General features: G+C 40.3%; 1 protein-coding gene and 1 long non-coding RNA gene across 5 annotated transcripts in view; one reads left to right on the forward strand and one right to left on the reverse strand.

The window, feature by feature from the left end:
- Positions 1-7,141, forward strand: part of LOC106737885 (uncharacterized) — a 78,342-nt gene extending 71,201 nt beyond the window's left edge. Inside the window, exon 8 of the long non-coding RNA XR_009463819.1 lies at positions 7,005-7,141. This is a non-coding gene — a long non-coding RNA (uncharacterized LOC106737885). The remainder of the gene's footprint in view (positions 1-7,004) is intronic.
- Positions 1-17,989, reverse strand: part of LUC7L3 (LUC7 like 3 pre-mRNA splicing factor) — a 29,472-nt gene that overhangs the window by 8,930 nt on the left and 2,553 nt on the right. For all 4 annotated transcript variants that reach the window (XM_014601901.3, XM_019494338.2, XM_019494337.2 and 1 more), the window contains exons 2-8: positions 8,563-8,629; positions 7,508-7,547; positions 7,143-7,287; positions 4,806-4,883; positions 4,614-4,718; positions 2,014-2,175; positions 131-414 (exon numbers count right to left, since the gene is read on the reverse strand). In XM_014601901.3, coding sequence (XP_014457387.1) covers positions 131-414; positions 2,014-2,175; positions 4,614-4,718; positions 4,806-4,883; positions 7,143-7,287; positions 7,508-7,547; positions 8,563-8,629 — 881 coding nt within the window. The remainder of the gene's footprint in view (positions 1-130; positions 415-2,013; positions 2,176-4,613; positions 4,719-4,805; positions 4,884-7,142; positions 7,288-7,507; positions 7,548-8,562; positions 8,630-17,989) is intronic.

Raw genomic sequence — 17,989 nt, forward strand, 5'->3', positions numbered from 1 at the left:
TCCCTTAACTTATCCGGCAAACTTACCAGCACAATTGTTCCTTTACAAGTTCAAAAGTCCTCTAGATACACAGCTCACCAGTATAAACTGATCTCCCCTGAAAAAACCCAGCAGTTCTGATTTGAGGTACCTGCTTCGCCTTCTTTCTCTGCTTCTTGATCTTTTGTGGTCCCGTGATCGGCTGCATCTTCTGTCAGATGTTCTGCTTGAATGTCTGCTACGGGAACGACTCCTTTTACGCCTCTCTCTGTCACGAGCCCTCTCTTTTTCTTTTTCTTCTTCTTCACGCCTTCTCTTCCGTTCCCGCTCTTCTCTTTCCCGCTCTCTCTCCTTCTCTCTTTCTTCTCGCTCTTGCTTCTCCTTTTTTAACCGGTCATCTCGCTCAGGTTCTTCAGTTCTTTTCCTTAATTTTTCCTTAAAGAACAGCCAAGTGTAAGGATTAATAGAAGGAAAAATACTGCTCAAGTGAAACCATGAAACATGACTAATTTACTACATTTAAATAAACGATGCTTAACGTTCAAAAACCAAAGAACAGCTTGCTTTTATTTCTTTAACACACATACACAGAGCAGGTCTCTTTGGTACTTCCTAAAACTTAAGGCTGAAAAAACTCAGAGCTCAGACAAGTGTTGTAGGAAGAGGAGGGGGAAAAAAAAAATGTTACGGATGTATGGAGGAGAACCAAACAGAAGAGTAAGTAAGGTGCACATGCCTGTGTGTTTTAGGTCTTATCTAACAAAATAACTCTCAACTCTAGTTTGGTACTTTAAAAGTGTTACTATAAATAATTCCTATGTGAAGTTACTGCTGTGGATTGAATTATTTCTATTAAAGCAAATTTAAGTATTAGCTGAAGAACAATGACAGAACATGGAAAAAGATAACCACACGCTGTAGGAGACTGCCCAATGTGTCCCCTTCAAAGCATCTTACTTATGAAAGGGGAAGAAAACCTCACTTCATATATTTTAAACAGAGCACCCTCAGGCTTCTCAGCTCCCACAAATCCTCAGTAAACCAAAGCTGGATGATTCTTATGTTTCAGGCTCCAATTCTTTGGTGTTTCCAAGCTCCTAATGGCTGAAGCTCAACTGGTGAGCTTTGCTCCCATAAAGCTTGATTTCAGTGCTCTACAGAGCAGATCAAGACTGGAGTGTCTCCCCAAACAAGGCGATTTGTAATGGTTTTGGGTGTCTTCCAAGCCTCTAGTAAAATCAGGGGGTTCTACTGCAGACTTATATTTAACGTGCTTTCAACTCAGAAATATACTTCTTACAGACACAATGATATCTCTATAAAAATGGTCAGGTATGCAAACCCCCTTCCCTCAATCCTGTGTCAATTCAAATACTTCAGTATTGTCCCTCCCTGATAATAGATGCAAGAGATTTCTGCAATATCATATATTTCAGGAGAGTTCACTAGTCATGCCATCTCTCCCATCTACAGGGAAGAGACATGCCTAATGGTTAAAAGCTAATATATACAAACAAACAATTTTTTTTTTATTCCAGTGAATTATTTTTATTTTTTTAGTAATAGGCTTGTCATATTTGTGATACTGCATTCTGGGATAGATTCACTGAACCAGAAAATATGAAGAGGGCTACATATCAATACAGGAAAAATACTGTAAAAACAAAATTGATAGCATCCTGTGTTGAATGCCAGCAAGAGCTGCATAAGTAAGAGATTTTAAGATTAATCAAATTTTCATTCTTGGCTTCATATTTTGGGTAATATTTCCAAAAGTAACTGATTTAGGAATCTACATTCATTAAAAAAAAATGACTGACACACTTCAATGCTCACAATCCACTGAAAAGCATACTTGTTACCTTTGAATTATTTACTATTTAAAGTCAGTTCTTCAATACCAAACAGCGAAACACTGAAATTAGGAATCTGTATGTAAAAACACCTGCATTTTGCCAACCATCTGGAATGCAAACAGTTAACATACAAAAAAAGATTTTTTTTTTCCCTTTGATTATCCCAAGTTATACTCACTTTTAGGTCTTCTACAGTAGCTTTTATTTTAGCATAACCCATGTGCTGCTTCCCCATCAAGTGGTCATCTACCCTGGACTGCGCATCTCCTACAATTAAAAAGGCTCCACAGACTTCACACACTTCCATCTGCTTTTCTTGGGCTGCAAAGCTCTCAATCGTCTGTAAGAGAAAATATTGGTTAGGAGAAAAGTTTTGACACGACGTCTGTCAAGAGGCTTTTGCACTTCTTACCTTATCAACTGCTGCAGTGCTGTCAAAGGAATTCCACCTTTCAACAAAGCTTAAAATAACCTTTGTCTTCACAATAATATTAAGTAACCTACATATTATGCCCACAATGAAGAACACAGCAAAAACAAACCCTCCCAAACTGCTAGGTTTAACGTGCTAATTGAAGGCACTGCTCAGACTATACGAAATCTTTACATTATAATAAATATTCAATTGTATGAGACAGAAAATAAGTCTTACTCTTCTTCATTGTGAAGCATACAGATGCCTATTAACTGCAGCTAGACCTAGCTGCATGATAGTATTCAACGTTAAATCTAATTTACAATGAATTAAGGACAATTTAAAGACGGGTCATAGTAGATACATGTGTACATAGGTGCCTATTCAAAGGTGTCCAACAGAAAAGTTTTGGAGAATTAAAAAAACACTGGAATGCCCAAAATTAAAAGGAAGGTAGGCCTTTAAGGGAACTATGGGAACGTTTGAAATACTTTAATACACTAAAAACTCACTACAGCCCAAATCAGAAGTTACTCCTATGTAAGGTTCCTATGCTACGTTGCACAAATGTAAGTTCCACTTGTAACCCTGAACAAAAAGCAGTCCAAGTACAGTATAAGAGCAAGGTGCCCCTGAAATTTAATTTAACTTCACACACCAAGTTCTTTTCATAGTCTAAAGCTAGCCATTTACTTCAGTTTCCCCAACAGTAAAAGTTACAGAGATAAATCTGTTGCTACCTAATAGGAATATGCTGCAAAGCATCCTGAAAACAAAGGGAGCCAAACTCAAGCCTTAACAGCATATGTACCTCCAGCAATCTCAAAGGAGTTGTATGTGTACATGAATGCCACTCAAATTGCACAAAAATAAAAAGGTTAACTAACTTCAACAAAGCCTTCTAAAATACTGATGTACAAGAAAGTATAAAAAAACCTCACTGAGAACAAAGTTTGGTGAGAACTGGAGCTGGTTGGAAAATTTCTACAAAAATGAAAAAGCCACAAGGAGAACATGGATTGGCAACCTTTTACTAACAGCAGGCTATTACTTCTGACCTAGCTGGTGCCACACGCTGCCATCCTCTGCAGTGCCCCAGTTGTTCCTGCTCTGGACAGAGGGGCTGAACTTTCCTCTCCCCAACCCCAATGCAGACTGCTCAGAAAGATACACTGAGGGACACAATTTAGAGGGGCTAATTTGGTAAGCATAGCCAAGAAACATGTCTGAATTAGTTACAAGCATGTCTTATCAGACTGACTTTTAAAGAATGCCAGAACAGTAGCTCAGAAGGGTCAGTGAAATTAATGAAGCAAATGTCTTCTAACTCAAAGGTCAATGGAAGGATAAAATGTCGGTATTTAAAAGCTACCGCAGAGCTCATCAATGCCTGCAGGAGAAAAAATAAAGGAAACACCATGCTCCTTGTGTTTGAATGATAATGGGTAAACGTAGAAAGGACACATGGTGGAGTTGAAGGAATAGAAATGATTTAATTTTCTTTACAGGAGGTTGAAAGGGTCCTCCAGTTTAAGGCAGTTTATTTAGCTCAACAAATGCTGCAATGAGAGAGGTTGAAAAATTAAGTTTTTAGTAACTGGACAAATTGTCATATTGCTTTCATCTTAATCAGGTCCTGTTCACAATCCCTCCCCACTCAATACTTTCCAACTCCTTACCTTAATTTAAAGGACAGAAAAAAATGAAACTGCAAAAATGCTTCTAAAATTAAATAATGGTTGGGGAATTTTAACTAATCAATACATACTCACACCACCAATTTAGATGTGTCATGGAATATGAATTTCAGGGTATGCTTACACTGAAAATTAGAGGTGTGTCTGCAATTCATGTAGACAACTGTGAGCTAATGAAGGTATCAATGCTAAGTTTAAAGCGTAACTGTGTGGTCCCCAGCCCTGGGCATTTACCCCAGTCTCATGCCATCAAAGCTGAAGCTCAACTATTGCTGGTATCAGAGTTAATAAAATTAAGGCTAGCTCTAGTATGTTTGTGTGACCTGCACACAAACTCTGAATAAGAGAGTGAACCTACCTTAAAGGAATTTAGAAGGAAAAAGTTTTGGATGAAGTGTACAATCTTGATCAAGGCTACATGAAGTCTTAAAGACTGACGCATTAAAAAAAAAAAATCCCTCTCAGAATCAGCCTCAGTTTGATTACAAAGGAACAGTATTTTGACAAGGAAGAAATACTTTAAAGTCATGTTATTTCTTTCCTTTTTCCCCCCAATGAATTCTGTAAATTAAGCTATTATGTCAGAAGCATATATTTGTTCAGGTTCTCTTGTTGCTGAGCTCTAAAATAACCACAACAAGAACAGCTCATACAGGCCTTACTTACTGAAGTTGTAGACCTGAGCAACTCTCTCTCTTCCTTTAACTGTTCAACAAGTTTCATCATTCCTTGGGCTTCTTCCACTTTTCCTTCTGAACCCAATTCTTCAATCTGAAGGACACAAACACACACACACTGTCAGACTGTCTCAAAGTGAGCATCTGAGTAATACATTCTGTTTTAGAGAATTCGACTCACTTGTTGCAGTAGTACATCGATTTTGTCAGTTAACACTTGAATCTTCTCTTCGTTTTTACCAGTAGGTCCAGCTGCTTGCTAAATGTTAAAAATGAACACACACAGAATTAAGTCCCTACTCAAAAAGTAAATGAATAAACAATGCAGTTGCTCAAAATCTCATTAATTGCTCAGTAAAGAAACAAGAGTAAGGACAACGTTCAACTTGAAAACTTAAATACTCAGGTCAGTTCATAGAGTACCAATCAGCACATGGCATTTTATTTGACAACATGGTAGGCAAGAAAAACAAAAAACTTAAATACACCTTAATTATTTATCTGAAAATACTACAGGGGAAATTTAAAAAAACCCAACACCACTATACCATCACTTGGGTGTTGATAAAAAGAAAACATTAACCTTTAACCTTGTTTGGTGCTGGCACTTTCCAGGATTCTAACTCCTGGGTCCTAGATCCTTAGAGCAAGAATGGCAGACCACCTCCTTTCTTAGACTTCAACCTCTGACAATGGCAATGGAAGGATGGAGCATGAGGCAGGCCCAACTGAGGGGATCACTCCATCCTCTGCAGATTACAAATAATGCCTTTAAAGCCCTGCTTGCCTCAACAGTTTCTGCATGTTTTTGTTTGGGGAAAGGCTCGTGAACAGGCATGCCAAGAAGCACCTCAGCCAAGGTTTAGCAACTAGGAAGCTAGATCATGCCTAAATCCAGCAGAATCCACAGGTCAGTCGCATGACATGTTCTGAGACTAGCTAGATGGTCGGGGCTCTGCACTAAATAAAAACATGACAGCTAGTTCCTTTATATCAGCGTTTCCCAGTGTCCAGGTGTGCCATGGAATTTTGGGCTGGAGCCATGCCCCCTGCCTGCTGCCACTGCGGACAGACGGACAGTATGGCTCCAGCCAGCGATTTGCGTCCATGCGCTATGTTCAGCCGCGCCACCTCCCCAACGGGTCCGTGCCCGGCCGCTTGCCGGCCTCCCACCCCCACTCCGCATTCGAAAGGTGTGCTGTGGGATGGGAGAGGCCTGGCAAGTGTTCCGCCAGAAGCAAAAGGTTGGGAAACTCTGCTTTATATGACTAGCGGTGGTAATAATGCAGCAGCCACAACAGTCAATTCGGGATGTGACAGCCTGCTTAAGTGGAGTCAAACCCACTCTGCCAACTACTCTGAAGAGGGGCACGATCCCAGACTATACTGGGATGGGGACATGCCATCTAATTTTGGACCTGTTTTTCTTTGCCTAAAAAAATTCACTGGACCAGAAAGGAGGAGCAAGTTCTAGTTTACCCATTCAGACACTCATCAGGGAGTGGAGGAAGGGGGTACACAGTCCTAGGTTCTAGTCCTAGCTCTACTCCCATTACTAGGATATGATCGTACTTGCTCCTTTCTTCCAAATAAACTTGACTGGAGAGGGCCTCTCCTCCCCAGCAGCCTGGATTTTCTTCATGGAGGTGGGAAAGGTGGGTCTGAATCCTTTCAGCCAGAAAAGGGAACTGAACCCTATTTAAAAAAAAAAAAAAAAAAATTACTCCTGCTCTTACTGGGCACTAGCCTTCAGGAGAGGGCTCTGGCATGTGAAATCCAAATGGAGGGAGATACCTTGCAGTAGGAAGGCGGAAGATGCCTCAACTTAGTTCTACAAAGGAATTTAATTGACTTTCTAATTGCCTGGGTCCCTTTCAAATAACAATGCCATGTTCCTGACACACACAGAGTACAGGGGGTAGTTTCCCTTGGCTGAAGGAAAAAAAAAAAACCTGCAAAAAATTAGCAAATTCAGAGTAATCAAGGTAAATCTAAAATGCCCTAAATCTAAAATGCTGATGCAAGACTACTTTTTCACTGTATTCCACAGAGAGAGAAAGATCAGTTTTTAAAGTCTGCAATTTGCTCGTCCTTGAAGATATTAAAAAAACAAAACCTGCTCTCTTTAACCAGAAAGATTTCCCACAGGCTCAAAAAGGCCATTCCATCAATTTTGCCAATTAGGCTCAAGCTGACAACTGTTAAAAAAAAAAAAAACCAGCCCTTCAAGAAATCAAAAGGAATAGAGGATTTATGTACACTGGACCAAAATCATTCCAGATATACAGCAATTAGAACATCCCAAGCAGCTGCACCTAAATATAGAAAATAGAAATGAAGATATTATGACTATAACACCCTTTATTTCCTTTACTTGCAGATGATCAATGCTCAAAGCGCATATTAATACCTTCCATACTGTTCTCAATGCATTCACTCATCAGCAAGCACTAAGAAAACCTGAAGAGACCACCCTGAAGAACAATTCTTTGGTTTAAATAAATGATTTTCTACTCACTCCTGATGACTGCTGGTTCTGGGAGAGCGCCAAACGTGCATGGCCTCTTCGAATCCTACGTTCTACCTCTGCAAGTAAGCTCTGTAAATACCGAAGAAAGTCTCTTTCATAGCCCACTTTCATAAATCGAGAACTCTTCTCATACCTGATTAAAGACAGACATATAAAAAAAATGACTTCAAGCTCATGTCTTGTTCAAGAAAACACATGCAAATTGCTATAATTTATCAGCTCAAGTAAAAATTACAAACCCTTTGTATTATAATGAATTTTAAGTAACTCTGCATAATGATTATTTTCTTATTGTCTGGTTGCTCAAACCAGAGTGGAAAAACAAAACTGAAAATAATGCAATGTACACTCACTGTTTACGTAGATTTTCGTCATGTATTTTTTCACAAGGACCTAAAAACAACATAATGAAAAAGACTAAGCAGAGTCTCTTGAAAGCCACAGTGATCAATTTTAAATATTTAGGCTAGGATTGTATTTTTGTGTTCCAGGACACAGCAAACAATTCCAAAGGGTCTCAGGAAAACAGAAGAGTGAAGCTGATGTGTTTTTATGAAGCTGTGTAAGCTGGCCTTTTGTGTCTAATTTAGGCCCACTTTTGGGGGACTTGCAAGATAATTTAAAGCGTAAAAATATCAAAATTCTGCAACATTAAGAGAACTAAAAAAAGGAAAGAAAGGATTTACAAGACACAAGCCAGAATAGAAATCCACTGCATTTCTAGCACAAAAATATTCCAAAATTTGAGTTTTCAAAACCACGCTGTCACGATAATTTAAGAAAGGAATCAGTACTCTAAGGATCTTCAAAGGCTAGTATAATTTTCACCAAGTCATTTTTGAGCTCCAAAACCTGCTCAGATTTTGAACTGTATTATAGCCTACCAGCCAACTAAAATTTGATTTCAAGTTTATAAACAGACAAAGGCGGTAAGGACTCCATTTCAGGCCTGACATGCACAGTAAATTGCACCAATTATACTAATAACATTCCTAATCTGTCTCCTTTTATCAATGTGGCCTTTTTGCTTTTAAATTAAGATGGCTTCCCATACAACGCAAGCTAAAGCAAAGAAAGAAATCCTTATCGGAATAAGGGCATCCACAAGTGCACTGTCTGATATACTGTAACAACCTTCTAGAGTACAAAAGTCCTAATCCCATATCTGTAGTTTAGGGAACAGGATGAGATGGAGTAAAACATCAGAGTAAGCATAGCTACCGTTGAAATCAAGCTTCTGGCAAATCCGAAGAAAAACATTTTATAATGTGATTACTAAAAACTAACAAACAACGTGAAAAGATGAGGTAATGGTAAAAACACTATTCCAAAGGGAAAGCTGTTATCAAAGGTTGCATCTTAAAACTGAATTTTAACAACAGTAAGAAAGACAAAAATGAACACTTACCTAAATCAGAACGTGTATTTGTAAATAATTCAGCTGGACAAAACCCACAAAGGTAGTATTTACAAACCTAAGAGAAAAAACAGGCATTGTATTTGTCACTAATTGCCCTACAACTTCATTCCATGATAACAAGTGAAATTCGATTCTGTACTTATTTTTGCAAGTCCCTAGTTTTTGAGAATTTAATACATACACCCTCCCCCTCCCCCCCTTTGTGGTACTTGATGGCAGCAAAGGCAAAACATGCCTTTCCGGCAATAGAGCTATAAATCTTACTTTCCACTGCAACGTGGTATTCCTTTATTTTGTAAAATATTATATTCCCACAACCTCAAACAGTTGTCACAGCCCTGAATGAGTACACAGAGTCTAACATTTCCCAAATGGGTGCAATCTGTCATTCAGGAACTTTGATGCCTGAAATTTTTGGGACCTGTCAAGACCTAGAAGGGTGAAATAGTCTGACACTGGAAAAATTGTAACTAGTTCTTAGCCCATCTATGTAGACTTTGTGTTCAGCTCGCATTCATTCACCACTTAATGGCTTAGGGAACAGATCTTTTGGATTTCAGTCCAGTCTCCTACTTCAGATATGCAGACTTTGATCTGCAATTCTTATTATTTAAAGGCTGCATAGTTACCACAATTCTTTGGTTTTTATTTGCTTGCCTGTTCATAAAGGCTGCACAGGAATGTCTTTAAGATGCTTCAATTAAATGTGATTTGCAAAGAGGGAGAGGGCTTGTGCTTTAGGAGGTCAGAGACTGTTTAGATTGGAATAAGTGACCCAACAATGGAAGAAAAGATGATCAAACAGGAATCAAGAAAGCTGAAAAAAATAGGAACTTGAATCGATTTTAATTATACTGTAAAAACCTATTTGTTTGTTGTAACACCCTTAATATCAGTGACTAATGACAAACTGGACACAAGAAGCATTTGTTACAAGGTTCTTCGCCCATACCCATAAAAGGAGGACATGCCCCATATAAAGACCACCAGAAATTGATATTCCTGGTCAAGATCCCTTCAAACCCTTTTTATATAAGATACAGAGGGCAAAAAACAAACAAACAAATGAACCACCACAAAATTCAAATGTCACGTTTAAGGGAGTCCTCACTACAGCTTTTTGCCCAAAGTTAGTACACAACTACCTTGAAATACTCAACTTTATAAAGACTTGTCTTTACATTTCCCCAATATTTTCCAGGCTACAAAGGTCTGAAGTGTAGGAGATAATCTTAATCTTTCCTAATACTCTTGCTGAAGAAATGAATAACTAAAAGAAAAACATTCTTATGCCCATAATCACATTGAAAAACCAATCTAAAAGGGCCATGCTTTTCTGCCAACAGCACTTGATTGAATTTGCTATGTTAAAATAATTTCTCCCCTCAACACACATGCCAGCCCTGTAAACTGAACCTGGGATATGGAAGCGAAACTTCATGCCACTACAAGTAAGCGTTTCAGCAGTTGAAAATTATTCAGTGAGTCTGCTGATATGTGGGACAAAAAAGAAATTCACTGTGTGATACAAATGTTAGCTCAGTGATATAAATCAGTAGGTTTTCAGAGTACAGTACTAAGAACAGATTTAGTCTTCACAGGCATGGTCAGCTGCAAGACTACTGCATCTTGTAGCACACTGTGGAAAGGAGGTGAGCAGCCCTAAGTGGTGAAAGAACAGGTAGGGACTATTTAGAAAAGCTGAATGTGTACATGTCCATTGGGCTGGATGCGATGCACCCAAGAGTGCTGAGGGAGTTGGCTGATGTGACTGCAGAGCTGCTGGCCATTATCTCTGAAAACTCGTGGGGGGGAGGGGGTCAGGAGGGGTCCTGGATTATTGGAAAACAGCAAATGTAGGGCTTATCTTCAAGAAAAGGAAAAGAAGAGGATCCAGGGACATACAGACTAGTCAGCCTCACCTCAGTCCCTGGAAAAATCATGGAGCTGGTCCTTAAAAGATCCATTTGTAAGCACTGCGAGAAGGTGATTAGGAACAGTCAGCATGGGTTCACCAAGGGCAAGTCATGCCTGACCAATCTGACTGCCTTCTATGACAAGATGACTGGCTCTGTGGATGCGGGGAGAGCAGTACATGTGATGTACCTTGACTTCAGCAAGGCTTTTGATATAGTCTCCCACAACATTCTCGCAAGCAAACTAAGGAAGTTTGGGTTGGACAAATGGACTGTAGGGTGGACAGAAAACTGGCTGGATCATTGGGCTCAAAGATAGTAATCAATGGCTCGAAGTCTAGTTGGCAGCTGGTATCAAGCAGAGTGCCAGGGGGGTGGGAACGACTTACTGAAAAGAAAATGCTGGCTCTCAAGAGGGAGCCAGCAGTCCTCTGGGTGCTGTGGCAGCCCACCAGGGCAGGGAAGGGGGTCTGCTTGCTTGAAAGACCATCCCCCTGCCCTAATTGGCTGTGAGGACTGTCTATCATGTGGACCCACCCCTCTCCATCAAGGGGCAGGGCCATATGACTGCCAATCAGTGGCAAGGTGTGGGACCACTGGAGCCCTTTAGCCAGATGTCGGGGGGGGGGGGGGGAAAAGGGAGGGGGGAAAGCACCACACTCTGCCCACAAAAGAGCTACTGGGCCCTGTGTTCTGCCTGCAAAACCAGGGGGCAGCCACCCCAAATTTGGTAGGTCTCTACTCATGAGGTTCAATAAGGAGAAGTGCAAAGTCCTTCACTTAAGATGGAAAAATGCCATACACCAGTACAGGCTGCGGACCAACTGGCTAAGCAGAAGGGCAGTGTGAAATTTTGGCAGCTGTTTCGTTTTGGAGATGTTTCGGCCCATTTGGGGGCCCAAAACAATGAATCTGAAGTAAAATGGAAGGCTCCGAAACATCTTTGAAACTAAACAAAACCATCCAAAATGTTTCAGGGGCACCCTGGGAAGTCTAGCACAGCCTCGCAGCCCTCCTTTTAAAGTGCTGGTAGGCTGGGGCCGGGTGTGGGCTGGGGCTGGGCAGGGCAGCCATGAGGGCTTCTCCCACAGCTCCTTCTGCTGGGTCAGATGCAGGCACAGCTGGAGGAGCCGCGGGAGAAGCCGTCATGGCTGCCTTGCCCGGCCCCAGCCTCCTGGCACTTAAAGAAAAGAAGAAAAAAAAAGCAGCAGCAGCAGCGATCGGGGCTTCTGAGGCCTGGTGGCAGAGTCCCTCCACACAGTGGGGGGCAACGGGGATTGCTCCTCCCCCCCGCATGGCACCCACGTGGCAGCTGTTGTGTTGTGCGGGTGCAGTGCGGCTCGGAGCTGGGGTGCCGTGCACTGTCTGCACAGAGTACTGGCAGCATGCATGCTTCAAGCTATAACCTGGCCTGCTGGTTTGAATAAAGCAAACTTCTACCAAAACAGATTATACTTTTGTTTAGGGGTAACACAAGAATTGCATCTCAAGCTAAACACTGCAGTGAAGACAAACCTTAAGTGATGATCAGCAGTTAGTTCTACACAGAGTACAGCAATTCCATTACTCACCTAGCCCCAGGGTTTTTTCCCCATTGTTCCAAGAGCACCAGATTTTGCTTGCTTATGTTAGTTCCCTCTTATCATTAGTCTTCTATTTTAAAATAATTTAGACAACATCTTAATCTTAGAATAACTAAAGATGAATATAGAGCAACGCAGGAACCTCAAAAAAAAAAAAATGCTTTTCAAGCATCCAACAGATGCATGAATTCTCACTCTGCAAAGAAGAACAGAAAGTGTTTTTGTTTAGACAATTTACTGTCTATTTAGGGAGGAATAGACAAATAGCCTCAGTAATTTTCTGGAAAGGAAGGGTCCCCCCCACTCCAAACATACTCTTCCCCTGCATTCACAATCAGTACTTGTTATAAAGACCTTGCCCAAATGAAAGGAAAAAAAAAATCAAGTAAAACTGCTTGCATCAGGCAGAAATACTTAGAATCTTATCCGGCAGCCAACTCCCTCCAAATATGACAGTTTGTGAGGCCTTTTGAAAAAAATCTGCTCTTAAAAAAAATTATTCTTCACCTCCCTTTCCATGAAGCTAAGTTTAAAAGACTTTGGATAAGTTGGGACATGATATGCAAAACTGGGCCCTTGATTAACTGAATTGAAAGGAACTAGAAATATGTACGTGAACTGCTAACAGGAGAATGAAACAGAATTACTCTTTCATCAACTCACCTAGGACATTCACCAAAATAAGTCTTGAAAGAAATCATTAACTGCTATTCTCCAAAAGGAGGAAAAATTGGTAACAGCCCAACTAAGAATTTCAGAGTTCCTCAGAAATAGAAGCAGTGGATTTACCTCCAGGTGAGTGGGATAAATGAAGACTTTCTTCAAAGCAATCAGTCATGAACCTATTTGAAACAGACCAGCTCCAGGCCTTACTTCTTCCCCAAAAAGAACATTTCTACACAACAATTTTTGGGGTGAAATTCATGTTCCATTTAAGGGGACTGGAATTGCCACTCCCCAGTCTTAAACATTAATAATAATGTTGGTTACTGATTTTTTTTTTGAAGAAGCCATTCAAAAAATACCCAAAGCTAGTTTAAAGAATTTGGTGAGCTGCCAGATAGCTAGAAGTCAGAAAAGCGATAATTTGACAGTACTGAACTGGGGGGCAGAAGGGGGATGGGAGAGGGAAACACTGCAGTAGGTTTAATTCTTGTGCAGCTGTCTGGCCCCGAGCAACACACTGGGACATTCTGGTGTCAAAATTAACTTCTTTTATTTACTACTTCTATTGCCAACCAGCTAAAACAGGAGAGCAAGACTAAGAATGATAACAATTTTAGTGAACAAAAAGCATAGAATAAGTGGAAAAAACCCTGGCCATACCATGCTCACTCTCCCTTTCAGCATCTGCTCCCTGCCACTGTGTGACACAGGATACTGGGTAAGACAGAACTATGGTATGACCCAGCAAATGGCAGTTCTTAGGTTCTTAAGAACTCCAAAAAACTGGCAAGCCCAGTTACTGGCCTTGACCATTGCAGCTAGAGTAACTTTAACACTCAATGCTAAAAGGTGCAGTTCATACATCCTCACCCATTAAGAAAGCTCCTTTATTACAATGGTGTAGTTGTAGCCATGTTGGTGTAAGGACATTGGCAGACAAGGTTCTTCAGGTAAATCCATTATCTTTTATTAAACCAACCCAAATAGCTGGAAAAAAAAAATCTTCTTTGCAAGCTTTTGGGTACAAATACTCTTCATCAGGCTGAGGAAGCGTCTGAAGTTGGTCTGTACTCTTCCTGAATGGAACAGTAAGAAAGCCAGAAGCCAGTATGCATGTGAGAAAGCCAGTCAGTGAAGATGTAAACTGAGGATGATCCCCCTTTCATGGGGATAGTTATGCAGTTTGTGTAAACTGGGAGGGAGGGGGATTCTCCCCCCCCCCCCATCACCTGTCTCTCACCCACTACCTCAATTCACATTTTCACTGACCGGCTTTCTCACAAGCATAATGGCTTTTGGCTTTTATATTAGTCCATCCAGGAAGAGCACAGGCCAACTGCAGATGCTTCCTCAGCCTGATGAAGGGTATTTGTACCCAAAGCTTCCAAAAATGATTTTTTCCAACTATCTGAGTTGGCCTAATAAAAGATATTGGATTTACCCAAAGAACCCTGTCTGCCTTTATTATAAGGAATTTTCTACTATTTACTTCCGAACAATGTTTCTATCCCTCTTCTCACCACCCTAGGAGGTGGCTCTGCTTACTTTGGACAGTCAATTTCTGGGGCTTTTTGTCACATATAAACCACTCCATTTCCTTCTCCTCAACAACCACTTTTGCTGCAACAGGAAAGCTTTAATCAAAAAAGAGGTTTCTGCAGCATGTCATATAAGCAATCAGTCTGAATCTGTCTGACCTTTTGGAGCAGCTCATTTAGTGGTCAACCCTTATTTAATTGAAAACAATTTGTCTCTGCCACTTCCATGCTTAAACTAAATTTTGCAAGCTGCTTTGGTGCACAGGGTACACCTAATCTTGTTGAATAATGTATGCAGAAAGCACTGGACCTTAACTTGTGGATTCTACTAAGATTAAGATGGAAACCTTGAAAGTGCTAAGGGGACAAGATTTTACTTTCTCTAATTGTTCTTCCACATCTTGTCACACAAAGCAGAAAGATGCAGCCATGCATCACAACAATTTATTTCAAATTTGTTAATGCTGTGGTTATGCACTGGGGATAACTGAAGTAATACAAGCATTTGGGGGGGGGGAGGGGGGAATGTAAATGCCTGCAAATCTAAATTGTTTATAGTTATATGGCTCCACAACCTATCAACGATCTTATTATACCTGCTACAGTAATTATAACAATAAGGGGATAATACCAAAATTCCCCTCCATACTTTCATTTCAACACTCACAAGATCTCTCTAACAGCTTTTGGAAGGCCAAAATATCTATATTGTCATTAATAACAAAAATGTATTATTCTTTCAACTCATAAAAAAATAGATGCTACTACCATGACCTTCTTCCCATCCAATTTCCATTATGGACCTAGCTAATTGCTTACTATTGTGTTTATAACCACACTGCAAAAAAACAAACAACGTCCCCTAAAAAAAATACAACCCCCCCCCGAAACCCATTTATATAGTTCTTCTGTGAAATGATGCTTTTCTTTTTCATGATGTATAGCCACTAACTAGAATAAAATAATGAGAGTATCAAGCAATATAAGACTAGGTTCATGGAAAACTGAGCTATTAATTGGCATTTTTGTGACTACCACACTTAATAGCAATTAAGAAATTCAGACACAGGTTCCAACATTTTTCATTCTAGAGTTAAGTTACTGTGGTATATAGAAAATGCTGCTAGACAGTCAAAGATACATGCTAATTACAACTGCAACACAGAAATTTTAAACCATTTCTTTAAAAAGAGGAAAAAGTCTAACCACACTTCATTATCTCAGGCCTCTCATTTCAACAGAAAAGTGATTCTTGAGATCCTTTCAAGCTTGCCAAGGGGAACTACACAATGTTAGCACTGCTAGGTGTGCGAACATGATTCAGTTCAAAGCAGAGATTTAAAATGAGAATCCATAGTGTTAAAAACATTCTGATCTGTTTTGGTCTTTGAGTTACTTGCAACAGAATTGCTCTATTATTTTGTAGCCAAAAAGCAAGTGAAAACTAAGAAAGAGCTGGCATTTTCTGAGAGGTGCCCTGTCTCTAAAAATGTTGAGAAACACTGCAACAGACATTTGAAGGGTAGAAAGCCAGAGACACTTTCACCACTTTCACCCAATAGCCTCAAACTTGCAAAATATTCATCCACATAATGTTCCAGTGAGGTAGATAAACATTATCCCCAACTGTACAAGGGAAAAAAAAAAAAGACATTAAATTGTGCATGGTACATACAGTGATGAAAGGTTTGCCTACATGGGAAACTTACTGGCAAAACTGTAAGACCAAGACTCCTTGGGTGGACACTCCCACTCCTTGTAACAATCAAAGGCCAATAACTGGCAGCACAGACCTCAATATGTCCCCCTCTCTCTGTCTTTCTGAGAGGATTAAAGCTGTGGTTTTAGATACTCTATATGCATCAAGCCGATTTAAACCCTAAGGCTGCTTGCGGATGTTAAAAAAGCTGTGCTTTACAGAAAGCAGCAGCACTACTTCAACCTGGCTCTGCAGCATCTGTAAAAATTGGGCACTTCAGTGGGGCTTTTTGGCACTTTTAGCGAAAGGTGATTCAATCGGCTATTAAATAAAAGTACCAAAAAAGCCACACAAAAATCACCTGATCTTTCTAGACGTCGGTCGGGTGAGCAAGCCAAGTTAAAGCAAAGCAGGAACGCATGGGGCTTGACACAGGAATGTGATGAGTTTAAAGTGCCTTTTGGGGGTCTGCAAGCATCCTAAAACATACCCTGCAGGCATAAATAAGTCTCTATCAAAATTACACCAAGTTTTAAATTTACAGCATGTTTGCAGTTCAGTGGTTTGAGAAGATGTCTTCTGTCAGTCACTGTTGCCCATATTTGTTTGTTCATGTATCCTCAGTCTCCTCCAGTAGCTAATTTATAAGACAAGAACTCAACATGACCTCGGTAAGGTACCATGATGCACTCTCACTGTTCCATAGGACAAATACAACAATATCTCTACCAAACTAAGTGGATCACTGCATATACTTGAACTTGGTGTTCCATACATTCACCTCAGCACAATTTAAGGTAACGGTACAAAACTTAGTATGGCTTGAAGGCTTCTTCTCTAAAGGCTCACTTTATAATCTACTTCCAGCCTCACTTTATAGCACCAGTCTTAAATATGCTCTAGTACTTTTTTCACCTTGTATTCCATGAGAGGATCTATTGAAATGGAAGTCCATTTTGATTCAGTCATGACACAAGTCAGAGAGCCAAGTAGGATTTTATTTACTACTGATCAGGTTGGCAGGAATGCAGGTTAAAAGCAGTGGTGTTTAACCTTCAGCCCACAGAGCTATGTTATCTGGCCTATGGAGCTCCCCACAGGTTCCAAAATTTGATGGTGGGGGAACAGTAGCAGCATTAAATGCCACAGCTTCTAGAGCAGCAGCAATTAACACTGCTACCACTTTCCAGTCGCAACATTTTGGACCAGTGAGGCAATCTGCAGGCTGATTGACACGTGTAGGGTTCTTGCGTGGCCAGATCCAGTGTGTGGGGCCAGGGTAGCATGCTGGATCACACCTGTGGGCTAACCCCATGCACTTGATCAGGCCTGCAGACTGTGCCTGGGCCACTCTTCCCGTCTGTGGGACCAAAAGTTTAAGCATCATTGAATGAAAAAATGTTTTAAGTTTGTAATAATGACTGCCTCTTCCATAAAGAAAAATGGTAAACTGTTAATCTTATATCTAGAACAGCCTTTTAGCTAGCTACAATTCTGAAACGTGGGGGAAATGGAACTGCAAAGCCTTAGGTCAGTGTAGGCTTTCCCCTTGTAAAGATAAAGTAAAACCGCAAGTCCTCCAAAAAAGATCCAGCAAATCACAAGCTGCCCCGAAATTATTATTATTGAAGATCAGCTTGTTTCCCACTGGAATTGCAAGCCAATACTTGATTACTATTCATATAATATGATACTTACTGCTTTACTTCAAAACTCAGTTGCGTTTTGTTTGAACAAATTACAAAAAGAAGCAGGATAACAAAGTGAGTAACCTCAGCACTCTTATTATGGTTGCTGAGTGCTTTGAGTAGAATTGCCCTTTTCCACTGTTTTGAAGACCCAGAAACAATACATTTTATAATGCTTCCAACTCTAGTGGAAACATGCCCTTTCCAAAATGCTAACAACATCCAGTGCTTCAGGCATGGTTCTTTTCATCCTCCTCCTACCAACATCCAAACTACTCTCAATTATACAGTAATGCTTCTCAACTAGCAAGAGACAAGAGTACAG

Source organism: Alligator mississippiensis, chromosome 8 (assembly GCF_030867095.1).
Source record: "Alligator mississippiensis isolate rAllMis1 chromosome 8, rAllMis1, whole genome shotgun sequence".
Classification (NCBI taxonomy): domain Eukaryota; kingdom Metazoa; phylum Chordata; order Crocodylia; family Alligatoridae; genus Alligator; species Alligator mississippiensis.